At 52.3% G+C, this 24,966-nt stretch overlaps 1 protein-coding gene across 1 annotated transcript in view; it reads right to left on the reverse strand.

Annotated features, from left to right (window-relative positions):
* Nrx-iv (neurexin-4) overlaps positions 1-24,966 on the reverse strand; it is a 139,805-nt gene that overhangs the window by 88,651 nt on the left and 26,188 nt on the right. The window contains exons 4-8 of the mRNA XM_077705629.1: positions 23,964-24,105; positions 23,492-23,865; positions 13,551-13,724; positions 12,167-12,325; positions 7,244-7,322 (exon numbers count right to left, since the gene is read on the reverse strand). Coding sequence (XP_077561755.1) covers positions 7,244-7,322; positions 12,167-12,325; positions 13,551-13,724; positions 23,492-23,865; positions 23,964-24,105 — 928 coding nt within the window. The remainder of the gene's footprint in view (positions 1-7,243; positions 7,323-12,166; positions 12,326-13,550; positions 13,725-23,491; positions 23,866-23,963; positions 24,106-24,966) is intronic.

Raw genomic sequence — 24,966 nt, forward strand, 5'->3', positions numbered from 1 at the left:
TATTATATAGAGCAGATGGAGTGGAGAGGAGGAGATGAGAGAGGAGACGCGCATGCGCACTTATCGCGCAGCTGGCGTGTTGCCGTTATGTTGAGTGATCTGGTGTTTAGTAGCGCCAGAGGGAATTCCACGTCTCGGTCCACACCGGTGGCAAAGGCACGCAAGTACTGTTGTGTTACGGTGAGTAGGCGGTGGTGCTCGAGGCGCCAAAACTCGTCCATCATGTTCTTGTCGATGTTGTCGTCTCTGTGGTAGAATCAGTAGTCTCCATCAGCGTTGGTGAGGTAAAGGTTGTTGACGTTGGTGCACCGGCTGAGAGCAACGTACACGCCCTCATCTTCGCAGCTTTGTCTTATTCTCCTCCTTCTTCAGTGGTTCGCCTACAGGAAGATGACTACTGTGGTTGAACGCGAAGCTATATCGTGATGAATTCTTTGGTTGGGCAATCCCTAGGGGCATCCTGCCAAAATCATCATCAGAAGCGCTGCGGACAGGGCGAGAGCACCGTACACGCCCTCCTCTTCGCAGCTTTGTCTTCTTCTCCTCCTTCGTCTTCAGCGGTTCCCCTACGGGAAGATGACGACGGTGGTTGAACGCGTAGCTATCTCGTGATGGATTCTTTGGATGGCCAGTCCCTAGGGGCATCCTGCCACAATCATCATCAGAGGCGCTGCGGATGGGGCACGGACGCGAGACATCCCCCCGAGCAAGAGACGCTAACATCCTCCTCTAAAGTCTTCAGTTCGTCGTTTCTATTGACGTTCAGCTTCGCGTGCCTTCGTTGTATCAGTAGCTTCTTGACGTAGTTTAAATAAGTCAAAGACATAGGGCGCGTTCGTAGCACATGCTCCTGTCTCAGTTTTGTAGCGCAGAGGGAAGAGCGCCACGTACGTCCTGTTGCGGCCATAGAGTCGTGGGATCGAAACCGGGCGGCGCTAACTATTTCTTTCTTTTATAGTGTAGGGGGAGAGGTGCGGACAACGGACGGACGCCGGACATAGCCCCGAGCAAGAGATGCTTTGCATCTAAAACGCCTCGAAAAAGACAAAGCCGAATAATTTTAACAAGACTAGTACATGCCCAAAGAACCATTCATATGCTCTTTGTGACAAACATGGCGATGCACCAGGGCAGCCGTAAAGCCATAAAAAAAGCCATGGACGATCACAGATAAAGAAGGCCATGCCTCCAGATGCCTACACATCGCAGCAAACTCAGTTTACAAGCGGGTTTGCCTCGGATGTTTGAATAAAGGTGACACTAGACACAAGTTTATTTTCAGTTTTGGTTTTGCACGAGAGAGTTAGAAGTGCTACCACACGCTTTCGAAATGCCCCTTCAGCGCACGTTTGGAGCAAAAATCCCTTAAAACGACCATTTGGAGCAGCATGGAGCAGAAGTTTCGTCTTGGAGCAGTGTGGAGCAATCCCCCTCTTTCACAACCCCACTGCGCATGCGCAATCCCCTAGCGGCCAAGTCCCTAAGCAGTCCGGTAGGGGCAGCAGACGACATTCCCCACAGCTCCCGCACAAGCGGGAAGGGGTCGTGGTTGTATTTACATCGTTTGATTTTTTGTGTGTGCTTGTTGTGCGCGGAACAATGCCCACAACTTGTGCTGCGTTCCGCTGTAACTCGGAGTGCCGAAAAGGGAACGGTGTCGGCTTCTATCGCTTCCCGTCGGCCGCACGCGATCGGCTACGGCGGCTTGCGTCGCTCGCGTCGGCTCGGGTGATGGGAACTTTGGGCTTACCATCCTGGCGGATATTTGATCGCCGCTATCTGTGCAACTGCGAATGACAATCCGCAACACAACTTTTCACTACACTATCATCCCCTTTCTCGCGTGAGGAACTCTATTTAAGCTATAACTGCCGTTTGAGCGATCGGTGACCGAGACATCTGCGTAGCCTGTTTCGATGCTTCCGCGCAGGTATCGCCATCTCTGGGCCGCTCGGCGCACCGCGCGCCGCGGCGACCGGTCAGCGTAGGCTTGCATCGCGGCAGATGTCTGATCGCGGCTTTTAAAATAAGCCCTGACAACAATCCTCAGCACAATTTTTCACCACACTAACACCTACTTTCTCGCACGTGGAACTTCTTTTTAGCAATCAGATTGATTCAGAAGAGCAGCGATAAGCGCGGTTGCTACCGTGGTCTGCGCCGGTTCGAGCCGCTGAGTGTGCCGAGCTGGCAGGCGCGGCCGGCGTGTGCGCGGACTGTTTACGAAGGCAGAAAACGCTTCACGATTGCTTGCTTTATCCATTTCTTGCGAACAAACGCGCAGAATCTACAAATTCAGCTCAGCGATCATCGTAGTTGACCATGGAGCAAAAGCAGTGGGCAGAGCGACGCCGCCGACGCATCTCATGCGCGCATCGGGCCGTCTCAAATTCACGCGTACGACTAGTCGGGGCGACAGTCGTAACGATCAGTCGCATGCGAATCGCGTGTACCAATCGTACATGTGTCCAGCGCTTAAAGGCATTTTGCGAACTGCCAGCCTTTGTTGAGCTGGCGATCGCACTTCATGCCAGACGACTCCAAGTACTGCTCGCTCTGCTACTCGGACGGCACACGGATCTGTCCGAGATTTCTCTGCCAGCCCTCATTCAGTGATAAGAAGCCGCCTGGTATTATGTGATGACCAGGGGCTGTCATCTTAAGGCGTTATAACACCAACACAGAAGAAAAACTTCTGCTGCTCCTCGCCGTAATGTGGGATTGCCGTGCATACAACGAGAACGCAGCCGGAGGAAACGCCGGCAAACCCTACCGCCTCAACTTCCGCTGGCACGCTTGGTGGCAGCACACCGCAATGAAAAAGGCGGATTGGAGGAGCACTTCCATCACTGCAAAAGGAACATGAAGGGATGGACTGGATATGGATTCGGCTAGACCCTTCGAAACCGAAACTGGTCGCAGTGCAGCCAGGCGATTAAAATAATCTGCTAAATGAATTCTGTTTGAAACGTGAAGGTTTAATCGTACAAACGTGGCGAGAATTTACGGAGTAGGAATACATTTCTTGGTGCTGTGGGGATCCGCTTGATCCCCTTTCCTCCTCCCGCGAGCGCGATGTTCGAACGAGCGCGCTTTCCCGCGCACGTGACGTCACCTCGCGGGCCGACGCGCCGGCGGGCACCGACACCGACCGTCCTGCCGCCGCTGTCGCTCCTCCCCGCCCGGGAACCTGCCTCCTCTCCCCCGCTCCTTATAAGCGCGGCGCGTGCGCTTCGCGCTCTCTTGCTTTTGCTCTGGGCTCTTGCTCCGGCTCTAGCCCCATGGATAGGGGAGATGGGGGAATGGAGGAGATGGGAGTCGGATACCGGGGCGCTCCTTGTCCCCGGCTGGCTCGCCTCCTCCCCGCCGCGCCGGCCGGTCGGGCGCTGTTTGGCCCTGATCGGACGCGCAGGGTAGGCCTCTGGTCGAGCGGCCCGCGTGCAACCTCGGCCATGGTCGCCTGTTTGGGCGACGCCGTAGGACGCGCGTCGTTACAGTGTAGTTCTTAACCCGGTCTTGGCGTTATTATGCACTGTACGGCTCGGCCAATAAACCCCATGGTTCGTCCTGGCCCTTTGGAGCCTGTCGTCGCCTGTGTCGGTGAGTCGAACCCGTCGCGGCGTCTCCCTTGTGGACGCCGCGGACCTCTCTGGGGCATTTTGGATGGGTCATTTCCGGGCGAAGGGGGAACACCCTGAACCCCACTTAGCCCGCAGGGGACCAACGAGCCCACTTTGGCGCTCGACGCCTCTAACGAAGCTAGCCGGGGTCGTTTGTTATCCCGTAGCTAGACCCAGTATGCCCACAGTGCACAAAGTGGTTTCTCTCCAAAATCAACGGTTTTCAAGGGCCTGCAAACTTTCAAGGCCCTTGAAAATGCTACTTCTGAATTCAAGGGTTTTCAAGGATTTCAAGGACCCGCACAATCCTTGTAAAATAACTTTGCAATCAGGCACTGCTGCATATACTTTCCACCGATTTTAGGGATTATTACTGTCACAGTGCAAACCTGACGATTCCAAATCATCTTCTGGTTCACCATTCGTGCCCTGATAACAAAAACCAAATGCTGATGCAGAGTAATTACGAGTGGCACACATTCTTTGTTCGTAGCAGTGACGAGGCGCAATGATCACGCCCCTTTCCCACACCCAGGTGATGCAAACGCGTGCCAAAAATCATGTTTTTGTTGGAAAAATGTAAACAAAACTAATTTTGAAAGGACACTTTCCGAGGTAAGTCCAAATAGGTTTAGTTATTCCAGAGACGCCTGGAACGCTATGAAAAGGGCTCCCAAGGTATAGTTCAAATTGAAAGACTTTGAATAGGCACGGTAACGAAAGAGTTAAATCCCTCCATTCCCACTACCCAAGCGTAAGGTAGCCAACCTCCCTGCCTTTCATGTGCTGCAGAATCCTTCCTTCCGGTATGGGCCAGAGCCCCGATGGAGCAGGAGTGCATGTCCTGTGCCTTCCAGAGGACAGACAACGCTTGCGTAGAGAAACTATAGGATGGCTGCCGACGTTGGTGGCTCCCTGGAACGGCCGAGGGCTGCGCGAGCTTCGGTCTCCCAGACTCAATGGTGTCGTTACTGACAGTGCCCTCCATGTGACATCCTGGCCCCTTGGGGAGCTCCTCTCCTGCCACCTGCACCGCCCTCCGACCCCATCCCGTGATGGGATGGTGCGCAACGACAGCAAAGCCATCGCCAGCATAAGTGCCCCGGCTGTGGGCCTGTCCCACGGTGCGGTCCCTAGAAATATTTGCTAGTCTGCCGTCCGCGTGCCTTCTCTACGGGGAGGCGTGTCCGCGCTGCTGATGCACGCACAGCGCTGCGCAGAGGGCGCGCGAGCAGCAATCGGAGCGCCCGAGCGGTTGGAGCGAGAGCGGCCGCCGGCCAGCCTGTGCCGCACGCTACTGCCGTGGAGAGCGGGCGCTCATCGAGGTTTGTCGGCCAGCCAGAGCGGTGAAATCGAATGGCTCGAGGTACATCAGCTCACAATTGAAGCTGCGATAGAACTTCTATACGACGTTTAAATTTCGCACCCCGAATTTTTCGCGAATCAGGCTACGGAATTTATTTGCGGCCCCTGACCTTCGTGGGTGAGACCGAAGGATGAAAACGCAGCAACGAGACAAGCCATTTCGCTACCGCCACTGGAACCATTATTTCGCGCAATGTTGAGACTGTGAGATCACGCTCAAAGAGAGCCCAGCGGCGCCAGACGCAGCGTTTGTTCTAATTGCGGAAACTACTTTGTTATCCCTGAACCTCATGCATTGAAGGTGGTCGGAATGTACCCGGCCAGGCTGGCTCGAGAAAATAGAAAAAAGAAGAAAGCTGTAGTGAAATGCCTTTCTAAACACTTCGGACTGAGGCCTCCCGCTTCCCCTTGTGAGGCAGGGTAAAGCAAGGCACATGGTCATTGGAATAAATAAGCCTCAAGAACTTATCGTCTTGATTTCAAACAGCCGCAAAGAAAATGATTGGCCATAACACAAATATTCTCCCTTGTTGCTTTCCCTGCGTGCGTCTCGCGATTTACTCCGAGTATATGCGGGAGGTCAAAAAAAAAAAGCCCTGTGCAATGAAGAATACAAGCGCAGTTACCGTTTGGCAGCCTGATTCTATTAAAAATAAGTTTCGCGTGCCCTTCAAGTTAGCAAAGTTTCCAAATTGTGGAATTCACAAAAATTACAGGTGCGCAAAATAGAGGCTAGTACCACAGTTTCTGCCTGTTGATTCAAAATGCCAAAACACATCGTATGCATGTGTACACTCGTAATATTTTTATTCGGCATTTACGTTTAACAGATATTCCCAACTGAGGAGGCAGCGTTCGCCGTGCGATGGGGCCTAATTAATGAACGATGCGAATTGGTGAGATCCCGTTCAAGCTTCAAAGCATATATTTGAATCGCAAGCGGAGAGAAGTCAGGATGGTTCTGAAGGGTCACAAAAGAATTTATGAAGCGCCCACACACCACACAAATATTTTCAAGCGCTTATATGTCCACGGCAATGTACGGCGGGGGTACACACAAAAACTCTTCTTTGTTAGGTAACGTAGTCGACCCCAGCTAGCAAGAGATGCCATTACGGCAGTGTTTCCGATGCCCCCGAGTATGCGTGGAAACCTTTTGCCCGGAAGACGATATAGAGGATAAAACACAGCAACAAGATTCCGTGGTTTAGCTCGATCGTTCGTAATACGCGAAAACGCACTCCCACCAATTCATGCTTCGGTAACAAACTTTTCGTATTCCTAGGAACCTTTTTGGCTAATCTGTTTTGTAGACAGAAACAGACGACGAAAACGCGCAGTTATAATTGGCTGAAAGCGCCCAGACCTACGAATGCAGCACGGCGAAGCGCCGTCCGCCGCACTGCTCCCCACGCCGGCACCAGCCGGCCGCTGCATGCATCACCGAGGAGCCCCCTTTGCGGCCGCCGGACGACAGACTAGCAAATATTTCTAGGTGGGACCATACCCATGGGCCAGTTAAGTTTGGCTGAGAACTAAGTGCACGAGGAAGTCAAAACTGTTTGCAGCTGGGAAAACCCGAGTAGCAGGCAAAAGCGGCCTACATGGCAGCCTACATATACTTTGCAGAGCTACTCTGTGGCCACGGTATGGCCCAGGTTTGTCATAGTCGGCCCCCGCAGTGGCCGGGCAGCCACTGTGCGGCATCAGCGGGCAGAGCTGCCGCCGGCAACACGCCCCTCAGGAGAATGCGGAGGCCTTTATCTGCCGCGTGGCTTCCACGGACCACAGAATCGCACGGGTCTTGTACGGGGCGAGCGAGTTTCAAGGACCGGCTGCGCACATGTTCAGCAGGGGCACACCCTCACAGCACGCCAGACGAGGAGGTCCCCAGGAAAGGCTGCTGCTATGGATGGTTGGTTTTCAAAGAGTTTGCATTAGGGCAAGGACACCAAACAGAAATGCTGGGCCCAACGCCAGGTCCCCCCCCACTGCTGTGCACCAACCCTTGTTGTGTAAGCAAGTGGCACACTGGAAGATACGGACGGCTTCCCCAATTTCCCACAAAATCGGCACAAGTAGGGGAATGGTGCTCCTGCATTCTAGTTTTCCACCCCATTTCAGCGCAGTCCCATCTATGAGAAGTCGCCAAGTTCCTGTGCATGCCAACAGAACTTGGGGTGGCAGCAACCCGGCAGCACTCTATGCCAGAGCCATGGCCAACACAGTGCTCTTCCACTGCAGCGGGACGCACTCACCATCGAAGGGCTTGAGGAGGACCACGGGCGTGCCCTTTCCCTGCAGTTCGACACGGATCCGCCCCATGTCCAGGAACAGCTGCAGCAAACACAGGGCCCAGCTCAGAACAGTCTGCTACTATGCAGCTGCGCCAAGCCGGGCGGGCTGGCATGAAACGCAGCTACCATACGAGGCAGTAACCACTGGTGCCGACCAGCACCTACGGTACTTGTCAGCCTGAATGCGGACATGCACAAATAAACAACGCTGGCACATTACAGGAGCCGACCGTTTTTTTCGGACTCGGAAAATTCGGACTTGCCGGATATTTCGGACTTCCCCGAGGAACCGCCAGTTGTCCCATATGAGTAATGACTGACGGATTTTTTTGGACTGCTCTTTTATTCGGACAATTTTTCGTTTCCCTCCAGGTCCGAAAAATCGGTCGGCTACTGTCCCATGTTTCCCTTTGTGCATTTCAGTAGAACCAAACTTTCAGTGCCAATCTGTTTGCTTTAGGTTGAGGAGCTTTCTTTTTGGTGTAACGCTCGGCCAGTGTGCGTGCACACTTTGACAGGAATCTGCCTGCTGCTCTCCAATGGTCGATTGGTGTGTGCCAGCCCCAGTGTTTATGCAACAGGAGCCACACTTGCAGCAGCCCTCCAGAGGCCAGTCCCTCCTATGTTCTCTCTTTCCCTCCCTGCTCGCATATCGTGAAGGGAAATCCCTCAGCTGTGCGGCCGCCTGCACAGGAAAACACCTAGTTCCCGCATTCAGTCGGGCCCGAGCATGTGTGCATGCCCCCCACGCTCAATCGGCAAGTCCAAGTGCATTCCCGAGAAAGAGAATGAAATACGGTGAAAGCCCGACAATACGACTTTCAAGGGGCCGCGCAAGAGCGTCGTATAATCGAGGTACGAATGAACGCCGCCTTAGTCTCCCGCCACAGGTGGGCTACGCATGTAGCGCATTCTCGCAGAATCTGCAAGTGCCAGTCATGGTGCCCCTGCGCTCGCCCAGCAGCCGCGCACCACCAGACTCCCATGCCGTCCGGTGCTATCCCACCACGCGTTCACGTGCTCCCCCGTTTGCAGGCTCACTGGGAGCTTCCATTTGGTGGTCTGCCAGCCACGTGGACTGCTGCCGCGTGGGGTCGTAGCAGGACAAGCTCCTGCCCGCTCGCACCCGCTTGCTGGCTTGGGGCTGCTCAGCAAGTGGTTGGGCCCCATCGCACAGGGCCCCGTGCTGGCAGCGCCAACCGGCGTAGAAGGCGAGAAAAACGCCGGTTTATCCCCGCCAGCATCCGTCGTACGAAGCAGACCCCGCGCACCCGAGTGGTGCATAATCGGGCTTTTCAATGCATTCTTTCTATGGAGCGTTTCCCGGCACCGCGGTGATCCGTCGCAAGACGCAGCTCGTCGTAAAACCGGGGGACGTATAATCGGGGTTCCACTGTACAGGGGTGGAAGCGGGCTGGAGCCTTTCGGAGCAGCTCGAGGAGCACGAACAGTGCTGTTTTGGAGCAGTAAGAGGGGAGTTTTGGGGCACCTTCGGAGCCCCAAAAGGCAAATATTGGTGCCGTCCAAGCCTGTCTGAGAGCAGATTTCTAGAGTTTAACATTACTTATTTGCAATCTTCATTTCTGGTAACCCCACCCCCACTAGCCCCCTAGGAAAACAAATATTCAACTTTCTTACTCAGCCTTTCATCAATGCTGTGCTGACCCTTGAAATGAGTTGGGAAAAATATGTTTGCATAATTAAAGCATAACAGCTGACAGAACAATAACTAAGAAAAAAAAAACTAGATATAAGTGATGCTTAATTAAATTAAAAATAAATGTTCATGATACAGGGAAACCCTGCTGATATGTCCCCCAGTCTTACAATGACCCGCTTCTTATGACGGATCCCCGTGGTCCCGGTACTCCCCGTAGAAAAAATGCATTAAAAACCCCGATTGTACAATGCCCAGCAGGGGCAAACCGCCGTCTTCCCCGTCCTTTTATTGCTCTTCGCCCCCGTGTGACGCTGCTTGATGTGCGAAGGTCCGCAGGCGGGCCAGACCCCTTGCTGGCAAGCAGGTGGGCACTGGCGAGTGGCAGCAAGCCCCGGACGGCCCCACGCGGCAGCAGAACGCCAATGCCCCAACAGCGAGACGTCAAAGTCCAGGTAGCCGCGAAAACACGTGCGACGCACACCCGCTTTCTTTGCCCGCTCGATTCAAGCTTCTTCTTTTTCCCGATATCCCTGCTCCCTGCTGATCAGTGTCGCTCTGCTCCTTTCTTTGCGCCACCGCCCCGCACCCTGGGCTTGGCCTTGGCAGTTTGCACTCGCGCCTTTTCCCCTCTCAATGTGCTCGACTCAGTCGGCCTTAACTCGCGGGCACGGGGGTCGTGCAGCCTGCGGTGCATGGCTGGCGGGAAGGAGGCGTTGTACATTTTAGAAACTTCACATTTCAGCTAGGATTTTGCAAATTACGCGAGAACATGCGAAATATAGTACTAGCTTAAGCAAGTTCTTAGCTCACCTGCCTCGTGAGGCAGTCTACTAGGCTGGCATTTATCAGTGCCCCGATAATGTGACACCCCGGTCATACGACGCTTTCGCGCAGTCCCTCGGAAGTCGTATTATCAAGGTTCCACTGTATTACTACGTGAAACACAGCCCAGAAAAGTCCGAAGATTGGCAAGCTGGTCCCTTTTGCACCTAAGCTGTTAAAAGTTTCACTTCATTTTACACCCGACCTGATTCCAGAGAGAGAGAGAGAGAGAGAAAAAAAAAAACCTAAAGAAACTAGACAGAAATTGAGAGAAACAATAATACAAGCGGAAACGAGATAATTTGATGCATTGCGTAACTGGACCTGACTAGACCCCAGAAAAATTTTAAAAAGAATGCCGATGTTCACAAGACACGAGAAAAAACACCAAAACGTGTTACCCCTTCTATTAATCAAGTGCACAATGCATGCTGCTATCTGCATAAAAAATACCACGCAACTGCGTCGTGTTTATCCAAATAACTAACGTATCAGTTAGATGCGTTGCCGGGTGAGTTGGTTCCCCCTACGAAAATAAAACCTAGCACAGCAAAGACGGCGAACGAGCAGGTCAGCACAGGCAGTCCTGTCCATTTGGCGTCCTTGTTTTACTTATTTACCAATACTGCAGGCCAGCAATTTTTGCAGACCTTTGCTGAGCTAAATCTTCTTTTCATGATGCATCAGCATTTTGAGCTTTTTTCCAGCATAAGAGTGGGCTTACCAGAGGATTAGAATCAGAGGGGGGAGGTCCCAGAAAAAAAAGAAGGATTGCTGCGTGGCCAGACGCACCTACAAGATGGTTACTGGCAGAAAGCTGACAGCTTGACCGAATCTGCCCTCGTGTGTGCCAGGGCCCGTCACCTCATGCTGTTCGAAGCAGCACGGCACAAAGGCCTTTGCGATTGCAAGTGCACTCGCGATAAGCTAAGTGGCAAGGGTTTTCATTTCGTGCACTTGACGGCAAGCTAAAAGACAGCAACCACTGGTGATGGAGCACGCATTGCGGCAAGAGCGCTGTACAATGCGGCTGCATTCTGGCGGGCCCCGGTTCCCTCCCCCGTTCTGTGAAGCCGCGCAGCTGCCCGTGTGGGCCCTGGAGAAAGGCCGCACCTGCGCAATGCTGCTGGCCCTGAACGTGGTCCCACAGTTGCCCGGCATTTTACGGCACCACCTGGGAGCGGCTTGGAGCAGGATGGCGCCAAGCTTCCACCGGACTGTAGCAACAAACCGCAAAACTGGGCATCGCCGACAAAGAGCAAACAAAAAAGTGCGCCCTTTTCTTTGGTGTCCCCCATGCCACCGGTGCACATGGGCAGGTCACCGTCTACAGAAGTGGCCCCCCTGGCTCAAGGACGCCCCGCTCCCTCGGGCACGCCACAAGTGCTGGTGGGAAAGAGACAGCCACCCACAAACACAGCACAGGGAGCACTGCTGGTGCTGCCAAAAACACTTGCACCATGTCAGCTAGGGAATTCCTTCCCCGCGGCTGGCCCACACCGCAGTTTCCGGGCTTTAAAAGAATGCGCGCCTGCACTGGATTTTACGTGCGCCTAACTTGCTATGACTGGGGGGGACGAACTGCAAAGCATGCCTACCGGACTGGACAAACAGAGTACAACCGTGGGCCTGAAAATTAATACGCAGAAAACTAAAGTAATGATCAATAACCTCGGGACAGCCCAGTGGTTTGAGATAGGTGGCGAGGCAGTGGAAGTGGGAAGCGAATATATCTACTTAGGCCAAGTCGTGACTCTGGATCCCAACCAGAGATAGAAAGATCAGAATGGGGTGGAGTGCATTCGGCAGGCATTCTCGGATAATGAATGGCAGCATACCATTGTCCCTGAAGAAGAAAGTGTACGACAGCTGCATCTTACCAGTACTCACCTACGGGGCAGAAACTTAGAGGCTCACCAAGGCATGTAATGCGAAGGCAAGATAACCGTTGGTCATTAAGGGTAACAGAGTGGATCCCTAGAGAAGGCAAGCGTGGCAGAGGGCGGCAGAAAGTCAGACGGGCAGATGAGATCAAGAAGTTTGCGGGGATAAATTGGTCACAGTTAGCACAGGACCGGGATAATTGGAAATTAATGGGAGAGGCCTTTGCCCAGCAGTGGGCGTAGATGATGACGATGAACTCGGCATAACGCACGGCTCCAAATCGCACAAACAAGCTCCTTCATTGCAGCCAGACCAGCAGCACAGCACCCGATCCCATGCCGCTCAGGAAGAACCGGCCAGCTGCCAATGCCCAAGGAAGCTATTCGCGCCTCCCTTCTACACGAGCCTACGGCCAAATTGCTTTTCGATGCAGCCCCTCGTCGAGTGCTGCTATGCTCGATCAGAGTGTACCAGTCTCCAGGCTTTGCCTTCGCAGCCCACCCACAGCCTCGGCTCACCTTGACGTAGCCCTCCCCGGTAAACTTGTTGTAGAGCAGCAGGCCCTGCTCGTTGAAGGTGCGGAAGTCAAAGCTGCAGTTCATGCTGCGCTGCATGTAGCCACCGATTCGCAGCATCGACTCCGACTTGACAAACGTCACCGGGATCACTTGCTCGTACTGCAAACGAGGGGACCCAGCCACGCCCCCCCGTCACTGTCTGGCCCACACACTGTGTGCGCAAACACACGGCTCTCCGAGCACTCGCAAGCCAAGGGGGTGGCCCACATACTGCCGTCGCCAAAGCAATGCTCGTTGTGCACAATGTAACCCTTGAATTGTTGAAATACCACAAGATTAAGTCGCGTTTGTCAAGATGACAACCTGACCAGCAGTTGTCAAACCCTTTCTCTCTTAACCTGCACACGAAGAGCACATTTCCCGGGGAGCAAAACCCTGCTGTACCGCAAGGAACCTGCCAAGCTGATTGCTTGCGGATGGCTGCTCAGCTTTCACCTCTGCCTGTGGCCCTCTTCGATGAGCAGCAAAGGTGAGCGCCTGTGCAATAAAGGTTGGCTGGTGCAGGCTCAAGACTCACTGGACCTCCTCCGGTTCATCGGGGGCCCAATTCAAGTTGGGAGCCATGCCAAGGTGTGTGCTTTTTGTGCTGTGGCTGAGCGATAATGGTTGCAAGCAGAACGGCATTTTGCACCCTCGGTACGCAGTGCTTGCCACAACAGAAAGAGCACACGCCGTGGCATGGCGCTGTCAAACTTGCTGTTTGCGGTCGTCCCCCCCTCTCCGAAGCCATCCCGAGGAGGAGGAGGAGCCTCCCTGGGCGACCCTCCCTCGGCTGCTGGTCTTCATCAGAGCCCCGTTCGTCTTCCCCTCGTGACAGCCCACAGTGTGCCTGCTTTTGCCTTCACCTAATCTTTACGTTCGACAATTGCGCAAGATCAGGAGGGAGTTCACAATGACAGCTGGTGATGACGCACCAAGTGGCCCACAGTGCAGAGAAGCTGCCCTTCCCCATGCCCCGGACATTCCTCAATTACTGGTGCAGGTTATACGCGCGAGATAATGGCACTTCAAGAGCATGTACAGTCGATCCCGGATATATCGAACCCAGATATATTGAATTAGTGCATATATTGGACAGTCTAAAATCCCCTTGGAAATCCTACGCGAAAGCAAATATCTTATATATCAATATATCGAACCTATTTGCGATCCCCTTGGAGTTGGAGATATCCGGGATGGACTGTAATACATGTAACGTTACTACACAGGTATGCCTCTCTGGGGAAAAAAGAAGAGAGCAACTTGGGCGGCAACAAAGGTGAAAATGTTTATGCAGCCAATCTGACTGTCCCCAGCTACTGGGCCATTCCACAAGGCAGCTCACCCGGCAGCTGTACAGCACTTGGCCAACCTTGGAGTACGTCCAGCTCTCATAGTCTCGCTTCAGCTCGCCGATGACGTTGGTGTCGTTCAGCATGACGTTTTCCAGGCAGCCGGAGAAGTTCGCTGCCACCTTGACGCCATCCTGGTTGAAGTTGGCCATGCCACCAATGTACAGCTGCACGCAAGCGGAGAAAGCCTTGACGGCAGCCGCCACAAAAAATGCCAAGGACGATGCTCCGACAAGGGCCGCCCTCGGCCCCCCGCGGTGATTCATGCCAGCTGAAAGGGACACTGGATGACAAGAGAGAAAACGCGCTGGTCAGTGCGCCCAGACAGACTGAAAACCTCTTGTTTGGACAGCAGCTCCCCTTCAGTGCCCCTCTTTTGCCGCAAAGACTGGAAGCCCCTCATCATTTTCTGCCGACGCCTGGGCAGCAGAGCTGGGTCGCCCTTTTCCCCAGCGGTTCAGCCTGCCTGGGCCCCCCAAAGGGGAGACGACGTCGTCCCTCCGAAAAACGGCCTCAGACGAATCTGGCCTGCCCTGCTGGCGGTGCGGACTGAGCACTGACCTGTTCACTCACTGCACCAATTGTAGTCACTCGGCGACAGTTGTTGACAGTAGTGCGATACTTAAAAGCGGGATGGATCGTGTGCTGGGTAGATTATATTCACGGGCTTGGTGGGAGTTCTGCTGCCCAATTTGTATGCGGGTTTCCGCCGTGAAACAGAAGGCCGACACTTCTGCCAACACCGGCAAAGATCTCATACTTACTGGCTTAAAATGGCAGTTCTTGACGGTGCTCAGGAAAACTGAGGCATGAGATGCTTGCATACTGTGCTGCCATCTTTGCCTGCTGACCATACATTCGGAGACTTCGTATCCAGAGGCCACAGTAGCCTGTTCCGCACCTTCCTGCCACGCCTATTCAGTATACTTTAGATGCTTTCAAGTTCACAGTTCGACATTTTCCCATTCAAATTTGGCACTTTCCGAGTGCACACTGAGAGCTGGCGCCATCTACTCAGTAACAAAGACACTCACATCCTCTTTGGTCTGTTTTTCTGCACACCGCGATTTTTTGAAGCCTCGCCTGTGTCATGTGATAGGCGCTGGGATGATACCGAGACGCGGAAACACTGCATTTTTAGCGATTTAAATGTTCCACTCGTGACTTTTTGGATGACATTAGCGGCACTCTCTCCGAGGACAACTTCTCGTCCTCAGATACCAGCCTCGAAGCGACAGTGTGCCAAACCCGCCCAGAACCTGATACCCCTGTTCAACACAAGCCCAAGAAAATGCACAGGTATCGAAACTGTGAATTTTGCTACAAACAAAAAAGAGCAGAGCAGAAAATCAACAGTTTCTGCGATGCACACGTGGCCAGCCAACGTTTTGAGGAACTGCTTTGCACAGTGGCACGAAACTCTCTAGAGCTTAAATTCCTTTTTTTGTAAGTCAAGAAATTTTACAGTTAGCCATTTGATATTTAGCAGTCAGCAGGAGTTTTGCGCCAATAGTACAGTGGAATCTCGATAATACGATTCTGGATGATACGAATTGGTGAGAAGACCTGGCGAAATTGCATTGTTTGCCATGGGAGAAATTTCAGCTGTTACAAATGGATCTGCGCGGCCCCGCGGATGGTACAAACGAGCCGGCGACATACGGCTCCTTTCCCCTCTTTGCCACTCTTTCACCCCGAACGATTTTCTGGGCGCGAAACCGCCCGCACGCTGTGCGTGGCACGGCCGGCGGTGGCAACATGGCGGTGGCTTCAGCCGCGAGGTGGTGTGGGGCACTCGAGCGACCACTTCTAGCTGCTTTTTAAAATGCCGCTCAAGGCACACACAAAGTTACTTGTGCAGTAAAGGAGCTGGTAATGTGGGCGAAAACAGTGCTATGAAACTTCATCCGCGCCGCTAGTAGCCCATGCAATATCTGCCGGGGCGGTAAGCCTAAACATTTCTGGCAGAGCCAGCCGGCTGTCTTGAGCACTTTGAAACTGCCGCCATGAGGCGCGCGCCTCCCCATTGGCGCAAGTCATCAGGCTCCTCTCACTGCCGCAGACGTCACGCGTCGTTTTCTGCCTGAAGCAGAAGCTGCTGCGGGTGCGGAACCATCAACGCGGGTGTGAAAAAAATTGGATGTGCAACACCGACGCGCTAGAAGCGCATGCAGAAACGTGCCATGCGGTTCACGCCTTGACTGTTGCGGCGTGTTGTGAGCCTGGGCACCGCGAGTGAGGAGAAAAAAGTCCAGAAAGGACTTCTGGGCAACATGGAGGTTAAAAAAAGCAGAAAAACATCATGTATTTCCTCATGCGAAAATAAGAAAAGAAATAAACGGTAACTTTTTTTAGTGCTCAATTTTTTGGTCTGTGTTGGTTCATGCGAATTTCGGATGATACGAATATTTTTCGCGGTCCCTTGAGGTTCGCATCATCGAGATTCTACTGTATATGCACAACATGTATGTTATCTTAATTTTTCAACACAAAAGTGTCTTTTACTGGGATACATGAAGATTTTAAAGACATCATATCCGTCACGGAAATGACACCAGTATAACGAACACAGGAGAAATGTCAGAAAACGTCTCACTGATGCAGATGGTGCTGCCATCTAGGAAAGGTGAGGCGAAGTAGTGCACCAAGACCGTGGCCTCCGAGATCGGCTGCCAGCGCCGCTCCGTTGCTCCGGCCGTCCCATTCGGCGCAGAACCAGGCGGAGCGGTGTAATTTTGTTAACTCCTATTTCCGCCGCGAGGTGGCGGCCTTAGCCTAAGGTTGAAGAGACGCTCGTCTGACCGGCGCTGCCTGCGCCTTGAGTTGTAAATCAGCCTTCGTTGTCGCGTCTTCGTGCCAGAAAACTCAATATGTCGTCCATGTATTTTGACTCGATCCTACAAGTACACAGTTGTTTAACGTACGTTGTTTAACACCCACGATTGCCTTTGCAAGCAGCTTTAGTGGTCGTTTGTTTAAAAATCGAATGCCATAGCCCAGGGTTCTGTCATCTCAGGGAGAGCGAATGCCAGCGTGCTGAATTCTTTTTTCGGTGTTACAGCATTTTCGCGGGATATCTCAGCGCGAAAATATGCTTTTTTTGCATTTGAAGTTGTCTCGAACGCTCTAGGTATCCGTTGTGTATGTGTGCGTGGGGGGGGGGGGCGTGCGTGCGCATGCATGCGTGCAAGTGCACGTGTGCGAAAACAGCGTACCAATAAGCTCTCGTGTATTGTTTATAGGCAGGCGACTACGATAGTCAAATAATCTGTTAGGTTTTATCTGTTGTGTTTTATTTTAATATGCTTGGTGGTTTCAAGTATCTACTGCAATCTCGGTAGCAAATTATTTGCCGTGAGTGAAAAAGTCAGTTTTCCGCGATGCGTTTCACACCGCTATGGATTCTACATGTGTATTTTTTCGAAAGACTGTTTCTGAATTTCTAGATTTGCTCAGGTAATATTCTGCACATAATTTGTTGGCATTACATATTAACAGCATTATTTTTTTCAGTGAGCAGTTAAGGTGATCACTAATATCTGCATGCACAACATCGGCTGTAAGTTGTTCGGGATACTAGTGAATAAACACATCAAGTGGAGAACTACCAATCGTAACTCGGGTAAAGATTGTTATAACATTACTTAGACCACTTATGGTAGACTGGAGGTGTCTCTGTGTGTTTGTATATGCAAGCATGCATGCCAATAAACGGCACCAGCACGTTTACCCTGCCCATTGCGGAAGAAATACCGATAGCCTTTGGACAGTATACACTGATGCTGAAGCATACCACGTCTCTGTTAATAGTATCGCGGTAAAAGTTGTGCCAAACGTTTCAAGTAGTGTTGCCACGTCATCTACTTTATCTGTCAAAGACCGCACGTTTAAAGGAGAAAAAAGGAACCGACATAGCGGGTATTTTCTTGTTTACTAATGGTTGGATGCCGGTCGGTTGAATTCCCACAATTTGGTTCTTGCTCGGAACGCACGGAATATGCATTCCGACAACACGTACGAGATTTTCAGAAATAAAACTGGAAAACGTGTTGTTTTGGAACCATGCGCGACTACAAAAAAGAATACTGCTGTGCAACGAATTCACTTATGCGTCACCCCGGGCATAGTCTACGTCGAAAATTCAAAGGCACCAGTAACTACCCTAATGGGACCAGTAACTACTACCGTTCTCCTGCATTGGTGTGCGGTAACTTTTTTAGATTAAACGTCGCACACAAGCTGCGAAGGCCGAGTTTTCGTCCTCTGCGCCTGCCTGCGCCAGGGATAGCGACCTTAGGCTACGCGCGCCACGGTGCGGCGAAAAACGCGGCCACGCCCCCTTTTCAACTTACACTCTCTCCGGGCGATTGCGACGACCGGAGCAACGGCGTGCCGCCGGTAGCCGATCACGGAGGCCACGCCAAGACGCTAACGAGCGCCAACGGTTGGCCCCTCGATCGGGCAGCGCAAGCTGCGTCTTCTCAGCACGATAGCACCGCAAAAAGGCAACGCCGCCGACGGGCGAATGTGACTGATCTGGTGCGAAGGGAAACACCAGTATGTGTATTTTTTCTCTGTGGAGCAACACTATCGTTTTTGGTTATTTTTTTTATGTTTGTCCCAAAACTCTTCTGTACAGCTTTATTTTCTTTTCAAATAAGAATTTCTGGTTAAAATAAACACCACTGCAAAAGAAATTTACTCTTCTACCATTCGATACCACACACGTATATGCTGCATATTTTTTGAAACCGAGAAAAAATTGCTTGCTAAGCCACCCAGAATCACTGCTTTTCCCGTGGGCAGGAAAGTGTGAAGTACCGTATATACTCGTGTAAGGGCCGCACCCCTACTTTGGAGGGGGAAATTTAAAAAAAATATTCAAAAAGTCCCGCCACAAAGATGTAGTTAGTTCAATTGCGGCTAGATGGCGCTGCCAGCTTTTCCTGCTTCCGCCGACAATGGACGGCGGCGCGGCGCCATTATTCCTTTGTGTAGCCGATGGTGTGGCGCATCATTAGTGTTGTGTTGTTTCTTTTGATCGGTGTCGTCTGTAGTAGTGAGCCCTGTTTGAGCCAGCGCAGGTGAGGGACGATGGGCCGCCGTTTGAGATCGTTCACCGCGGCATTTCAACTGCAAGCGATTGAATATGCGGAGGAGTACGGCAAGCGGGAAGCTGGACGCAAGTTCGACGTGGATGAGAAGCGCGTGCGTTACTGGATAAAACAGAAAGATGCCCTCGCCGCTACCAACAGGAGCTGAAAGGAAGGCGTTTCGCGGCAAGAAGTGCAAATACCCGGAACTCAAAGGCGAACTTCTCAAATATGTCGTCGACACTCGAAGGGACAGCTACGCCGTATCAACTGACATGATACGCGTGAAAGCCCTGAACATCGCTCGCCACATGGAAATACCCCAGGCACAATTCAAAGCAAGTAGGGGGTGGGTTACGCGGTTTATGAACCATAACCAGCTCTCTCTCCGCCGCCGTACGACGCTTTGTCAAAAGCTTCCAAGCGAATACGAAAGCCATGTGATTAAGTTCCATCGCTTTGTGCATGGTCTGAGGAGGGAGCATCAGTACGACCTCTCCCAAATTGGGAATGCGGACCAGACTCCTGTGTGGTTCGACGCACCAGAAAGCACCACAGTGGACTTGAAAGGCGCGAAAAGTGTGTCTGTGCGCACGACCGGCGCAGAACGTCAAAGATGCACTGTGATGCTGTGCATCACGGCAGAGGGCAGAAAACTTCCGCCATTAGTCGTATTTAAGAGAAAAACTCTCCCAAAAGAGAAGTTTCCTCAGAGAATCATCGTACGAGTCCAGGAAAAGGATTGGATGTGCGAGGAACTCGTCGCCGACTGGATCAAGACCGTCTGGGCAAACAGACCTGGAGGCCTGTTACAACGGAAAGCCCTCCTTGTTCTGGATAGTTTCCGGGGCCACTTGACGGACCGCATCAAGAACCAACTCGCCACGACTCGTACGGGCTTGGCCATTATTCCTGGAGGACTGACGAGTGTGCTGCAGCCGCTCAACGTCTGCGTCAACCGTCCATTCAAAGCGGAATTTCACCGATGCTACTCGGAATGGATGGCTGGAGGCCATCATGAGAAAACCCCTACAGGACGGCTGAAGCGGGCATCACTCCAACAAGTGTGTGAGTGGATTTTCAGCGCGTGGAGTGCCGTGTCGTTTGAAGTACCGTATAATGCGGAATATAGGTCGAGATTTTTTACAGAAAAATTTGCCGAAAAGTCACCCCTCGACCTATATTGCAGTCACTGGCAGTTGTCATCTGGCTACCTAGCAGCCCATCGAGCCCATCCAAACACCAAAGGCACCATCGCCACCACCATCAATCGGACGCGACGCCATCTTTTGTTTTGTTGCTTCTCTCGCTGTCGGCGAATGTGTGCATGCAATTTTCTTCTTGCTCAAAATGAGTTTAGGCACTTGGTGCCAGTTTACAGCAGCATTTAAAAGAAAAGTTGGGGGTTTTCCAAGGCCACTGACGTGTCCGCCTTGCGCCAGTTCGGTATCACCAAAAGAAGTGTTGCTAGCGGCGTTAGCTGAAGGGGCAGCTCTCGGTATGCAACGCTCGGAAGGTCTCGTTTCATGGGGGCTGCTCTGTGCACCTGTGCTGCTGAACAAAGGGGCAAATTTTGTCCGCTAGCGTCGTGCGATGTCTCTGCGAATGGATACTCCAAGATGTTTGCTGACCGCCTGCACAGACTGGCTGTCGCTCCGGTCTGCACACGAGTGTGCCATGCTTCGCGCTCGCTTCACGATGACATCGTCTTGCGAGTGTTTGAGAAGTGCTGTATAAGCAATTCCCTGGACCGCACCGAGGACGACCTGCTGTGTGGGCGACAGCGAGCCAGAAGCAGTCGTTTGACGATACTTCAGACAGTTTTAAATGAGTAATCTGAGACAAAACAAGTTACAGTCTCAATAAAACAATGGTTGGTACCTAATTTTTTTTTTTTTGCATTTTTCGGTTACAAGGTAAGGGGGTCGACCTATATTCCGCCTCGACCTATATTCCGCATTATACGGTAGTCGCAAAAAGCTTCAAGGTGACTGGAATTTCGAACTGCATGAACGGTACTGAAGATGATCGTCTCTGGGAGGACGCCGACGCCGAGGTGAGCTCTTCCGAGAACGAGGAGAGCGATAGCGAGATGAAATTGTAGTAAAAGCATTCCTGGCATGTCATTTGTGACTCTCTTGTACTCCGCTACTGTTGAGGAAACAGTACAGACTTTGGGTGAGCTGTCATCGGCCTGATTCGTGTAAGAGCCGCACCAAGCAAAAATTTCGAAAAAAAAGTGCGGCCCTTACACAGTATATACGGTATGCGAGCAGTTGTGAATGAACCCCTCAGCTCTCTACGAGTGGTTACCAGTTGTTCCATCCTTGTGAAACGAGACACCATGGTCACCCCACTCTGGACTGTGCTGTTTTAACACTCTCCTCCTGCCCATGGGAAAAGCAGTGATTCTGGGTGGTCTCAATAATAATTTTGTTTCCCAGTCACAAAAAATATGCACCACATAAGTGTGTGGGATCGAATTGCAAAAGGGTAAATTTTCTTTGTAATGGTAAGGGTAATTGTTTCAAACAAGAATATCTATGCGGAAAAGACAAAGCTGTACAGAAAAAATCTGCGACACGCAAAAACGTTGGTGTTGCTCCACACAGAAAAATTGAGGATATACCGTATAATGCAGAATATAGGTCGAGGCGAAATATAGGTTGACCCCCTTACCTTGTAGCCGAAAAATGCAAAAAAAAAAAAATAATAATTAGGTACCAACCATTGTTTTATTGAGACTATAACTTGTTTCGTCTCAGATTACTCATTTAAAACTGTCTGAAGTATCGTCGGATGACTGCTTCTGGCTGGCTGTCGCTCACACAGCAGGTCGTCCTCGGTGCAGTCCAGGGAATTGCTTATGATACAGCACTTCTTAAAGGGACCCTGCAACACTCTTTGAGCAGTGCAAGTAAACCTGCGCGACGTTTAGATTAAACTGCCAGGAATACCTGAGCCAAATATTACACGTGCACGTGAAGCGGTGAGTGCACAAATTGATGTGAAAGACGCGGAAAAACCAACTGCTCTCTCTTCAGTTGTCCTCATTATGCAACCCCTGGCATGGCCTAAGGGACGTCACATAGGCCATGGCTGCCCGATCGGCTGCCACTGGTCAACTTTGCGGCTAGATTCTCCCATTTCCGTCGTCGTCATCGCTGTGTACGAACCTCTTCTATGCCTGAACCTGTAGGCACAGTTTTACTGTTTCTTTTGTTTTTTGAGTGCGCGCGGAGCTTGAGTGATGCGCTCAATACTTCACTTTCAACTGGATCACTCGACTACAAACGTTTACTGCTTCAAAAACGCCCTACCAGCCCGAGCGCGCACTTGCGAGCAGGCACCCATGCCTGCTTTTTTGTGGCACCAGACCGGAAATAGGCCCCTCCGCGTTGCGCAGAATGTGATATATCGAAGGCCGCCGAAGAGAACGCCGCGAGCCACCCCCTCCGGGAGAGAGCACGCAGCTTTCGTCGCATTGTCCGCGGTCGCGTTGAGAGGGAACGATTATGCGCGCTTTCTCATCACGCGTAGTTTCGTTAATGGTGAACGGATTTTCATAATTCTTGCGGGAGGAGATTTCTGGGACAATAGACTTTATCCCAAAATACATTACTAGTAGGCGATGGCAAGTGTTGCAAGGTCCCTTTAAACACTCACAAGACGATGTCATCGTGAAGCGAGCGCAAAGCATGGGACACTTGTGTGCAGACCGGAGCAACAGCCAGTCTGTGCAGGCGGTCAGCAAGCATCTTAAGGTATCCATTTGTAGAGACATCGCACGACGCTAGCGGACAAAATTTGCCCCTTTGTACAGCAGCACAGGTGCACAGAGCAGCGCCCATGAAACGAGGGCTTCCGAGCGTTGCATACCGAGAGCTGCCCCTTCAGCTAACGCCACTAGCAACACTTCTTTTGGTGATACCGAACTGGCGTAAAGCGGACACGTCATTGGCCTTGGAAAACCCCCAACTTTTCTTTTAAATGCTGCTGTAAACTGGCACCAAGTGCCTAAACTCATTTTGAGCAACAAGAAAATTGCACGCACACATTCGCCGGCAGCGAGAGAAGCAACAAAACAAAGATGGCGTCGCGTTTGATTGATGGTGGTGGCGATGGTGCCTTTGGGGTTTGGATGGGCTCGATGGGCTGCCCGGTCGCCAGATGACAACTGCCAGCGACTGCAATACATGTCGAGGGGTGACTTTTCGGCAAATTTTTCTGTAAAAAATCTCGACCTTGTGGGATATATGTGGGAGGTTCCTCGGGGGCCTTGCCAGCACTCTGGGGTAGGTCCCCACGCTAGCTCCCGGCGTGTCAACCACGCGGGCTCCCATGGCTACGGCAGCCCAGCGAGGTTCGCCGATACGAGAACACAGTAGACAGTAGTGCCGAAGCAAAGCCGTATATTTGGGGGAGCCGTATATTTGGGTAAAAAATCTCGACTTACAAAAAAGGAAAAAAGAAAGTCAGCCCAAGTGGGTTTCGTGTCGCTGGGGGAAGAAGTTCTTTGAACTTGTGAAACATAGACTGGCCACACTTGCATTGCAGAATACATTGGTTTTCTGCTCCACTCTTTTCTGTTTGTAGCACAATTTGCAGTTCCGACACTTTCGCATTTTAAGGGGCTTGTGTTGAACAAGGGGGGGGGGGGATCAGGTTTGTGGTTTGTTCTCCGCTTTCTCGCTTTTCATACTAAAATCTGGTTGTCCTTTGGAGTGAGAGCTACTATTATCGGAGAGTTTCCGCGGCGCAGTTGTGCACAATATCGACGTCATCGCCATACCTTCAGGGCGCCTGTACTGTGCGCAGGAAAGAGAGAGAGGACGGCTTGCCTCTCGGTTCAGGTCCAGCTGGAAGGAGTCGCCCCTGAGCCGCTGGCGCACCACCACGCGGTCGACGGTGAAGACGAGCTGGCGGCGGAAGCGGGAGACCTGCACGTCGTGCCAGACGTTGTCGTCCAGCAGGCTGCCGCACCACACCTCGGTGAGCAGGCCCTCGCCCCCGAGGTCCACGCTGAGCAGCAGCCGGTTGTGCACCAGCTGCAGGGCCAGCAGGTCGCGCTGCGAGCCCCGGCTGTACAGCAGCAGGCCGTCCGCGTGGTTGGTGCGGAAGCGCAGCCGCACCGCGTCCTCCGCCGAGGTCACCGGCCGCCGGCCCAGCGCCATCACCACAAAGCTCTGGCCGTCCAGCTGCAGGGACTCCGCCTCTGCGGCCAGGACCAAAGCGTGACGTCACCCTTTAGCAGAGCAATCACGCGCCCACAACAGTGCCTCGACTGGGCTCCCTCCCCGAGGAGCCACTCACCATATTCGCATCCGTACAGCTCGACTCGAAGAGAGATGCGATCCCTCCAGCGGGTGGGGTTGATGCGGATATACTGGGCAATGATGGGCGTTTCAAACACGTTGTGCACCTGTGAATCACCGTCACTGTTGCCTTGGAAGAGCTGCAACACAAGCAAAAGAAGGGCGCCACTCGTAGAAACTCGCACACGGCAAAACTTGACCGGCCTCAAAAGCTCCATGACAGCACCACTACTGGAGGGACCACAAAGACAACATTCTGCTTGGCAGACTCACTCCAATCCCCCCCAATTTAGGGAAGCTTGCGAAGCTGTTGAAGGTGATCATTGACGGGCACAAAGTTGAGTTTTCGTATCGTTGCGGTGTTGGGGTTGACGTCAACGGCATGGCATTTCAATGACCCTATGTTGAGCAAGGCCGTCGCTTTGATCGACGTTTTCGCACTCTGTGAGTGCGACTTATCGCTTCTAGCGGATGCTTTGCACGCCAAGCCTCTCGAAGCGCGGCCGGGCCATGTGGTCAAGGGTCGCCTTCAGCAGCTTAGACATTCGGGTCGCGGCTCTTCTACGGCGCAGAGCACACGACGACACGAGGATGAACGAATGAGAGGCGGCGCTATGATGTGCCTTCTTCATTTTCAGCAAGTGTTGCCACGATACGGCGAATGCTGGAGCTTTCTTTGAAGCCAATGTTGGCCGACCTCCCTCATCAGTGGGCATGCTTGGCTTGACGAAAGGGCGCTCGGGGCACGCATGCACGAGCGCTGGGCATTTTCTTGCCACCTTTGAAACTGCAGACACCTCACACAAACAATTTTCTAGCAGCTGCACTGTTAACAACATCACTCAGACTAAACTTCCAAATTTCATGCTATGCAATGCCAGGCGCCATTCTAAAAATGTTCACTCCATGTTCGCATTCAAGCAGTGCTACTGAACCAATCACGTTTACAACCCGGTGCTATTCACACAAACCAACACCTGCGACATCACCGGGGCAGTGCA

This window comes from Haemaphysalis longicornis, unplaced genomic scaffold, assembly GCF_048455015.1.
Source record: "Haemaphysalis longicornis isolate Haplotype H1 unplaced genomic scaffold, Haemaphysalis longicornis Haplotype H1 scaffold_4, whole genome shotgun sequence".
Lineage (NCBI taxonomy): Eukaryota > Metazoa > Arthropoda > Arachnida > Ixodida > Ixodidae > Haemaphysalis > Haemaphysalis longicornis.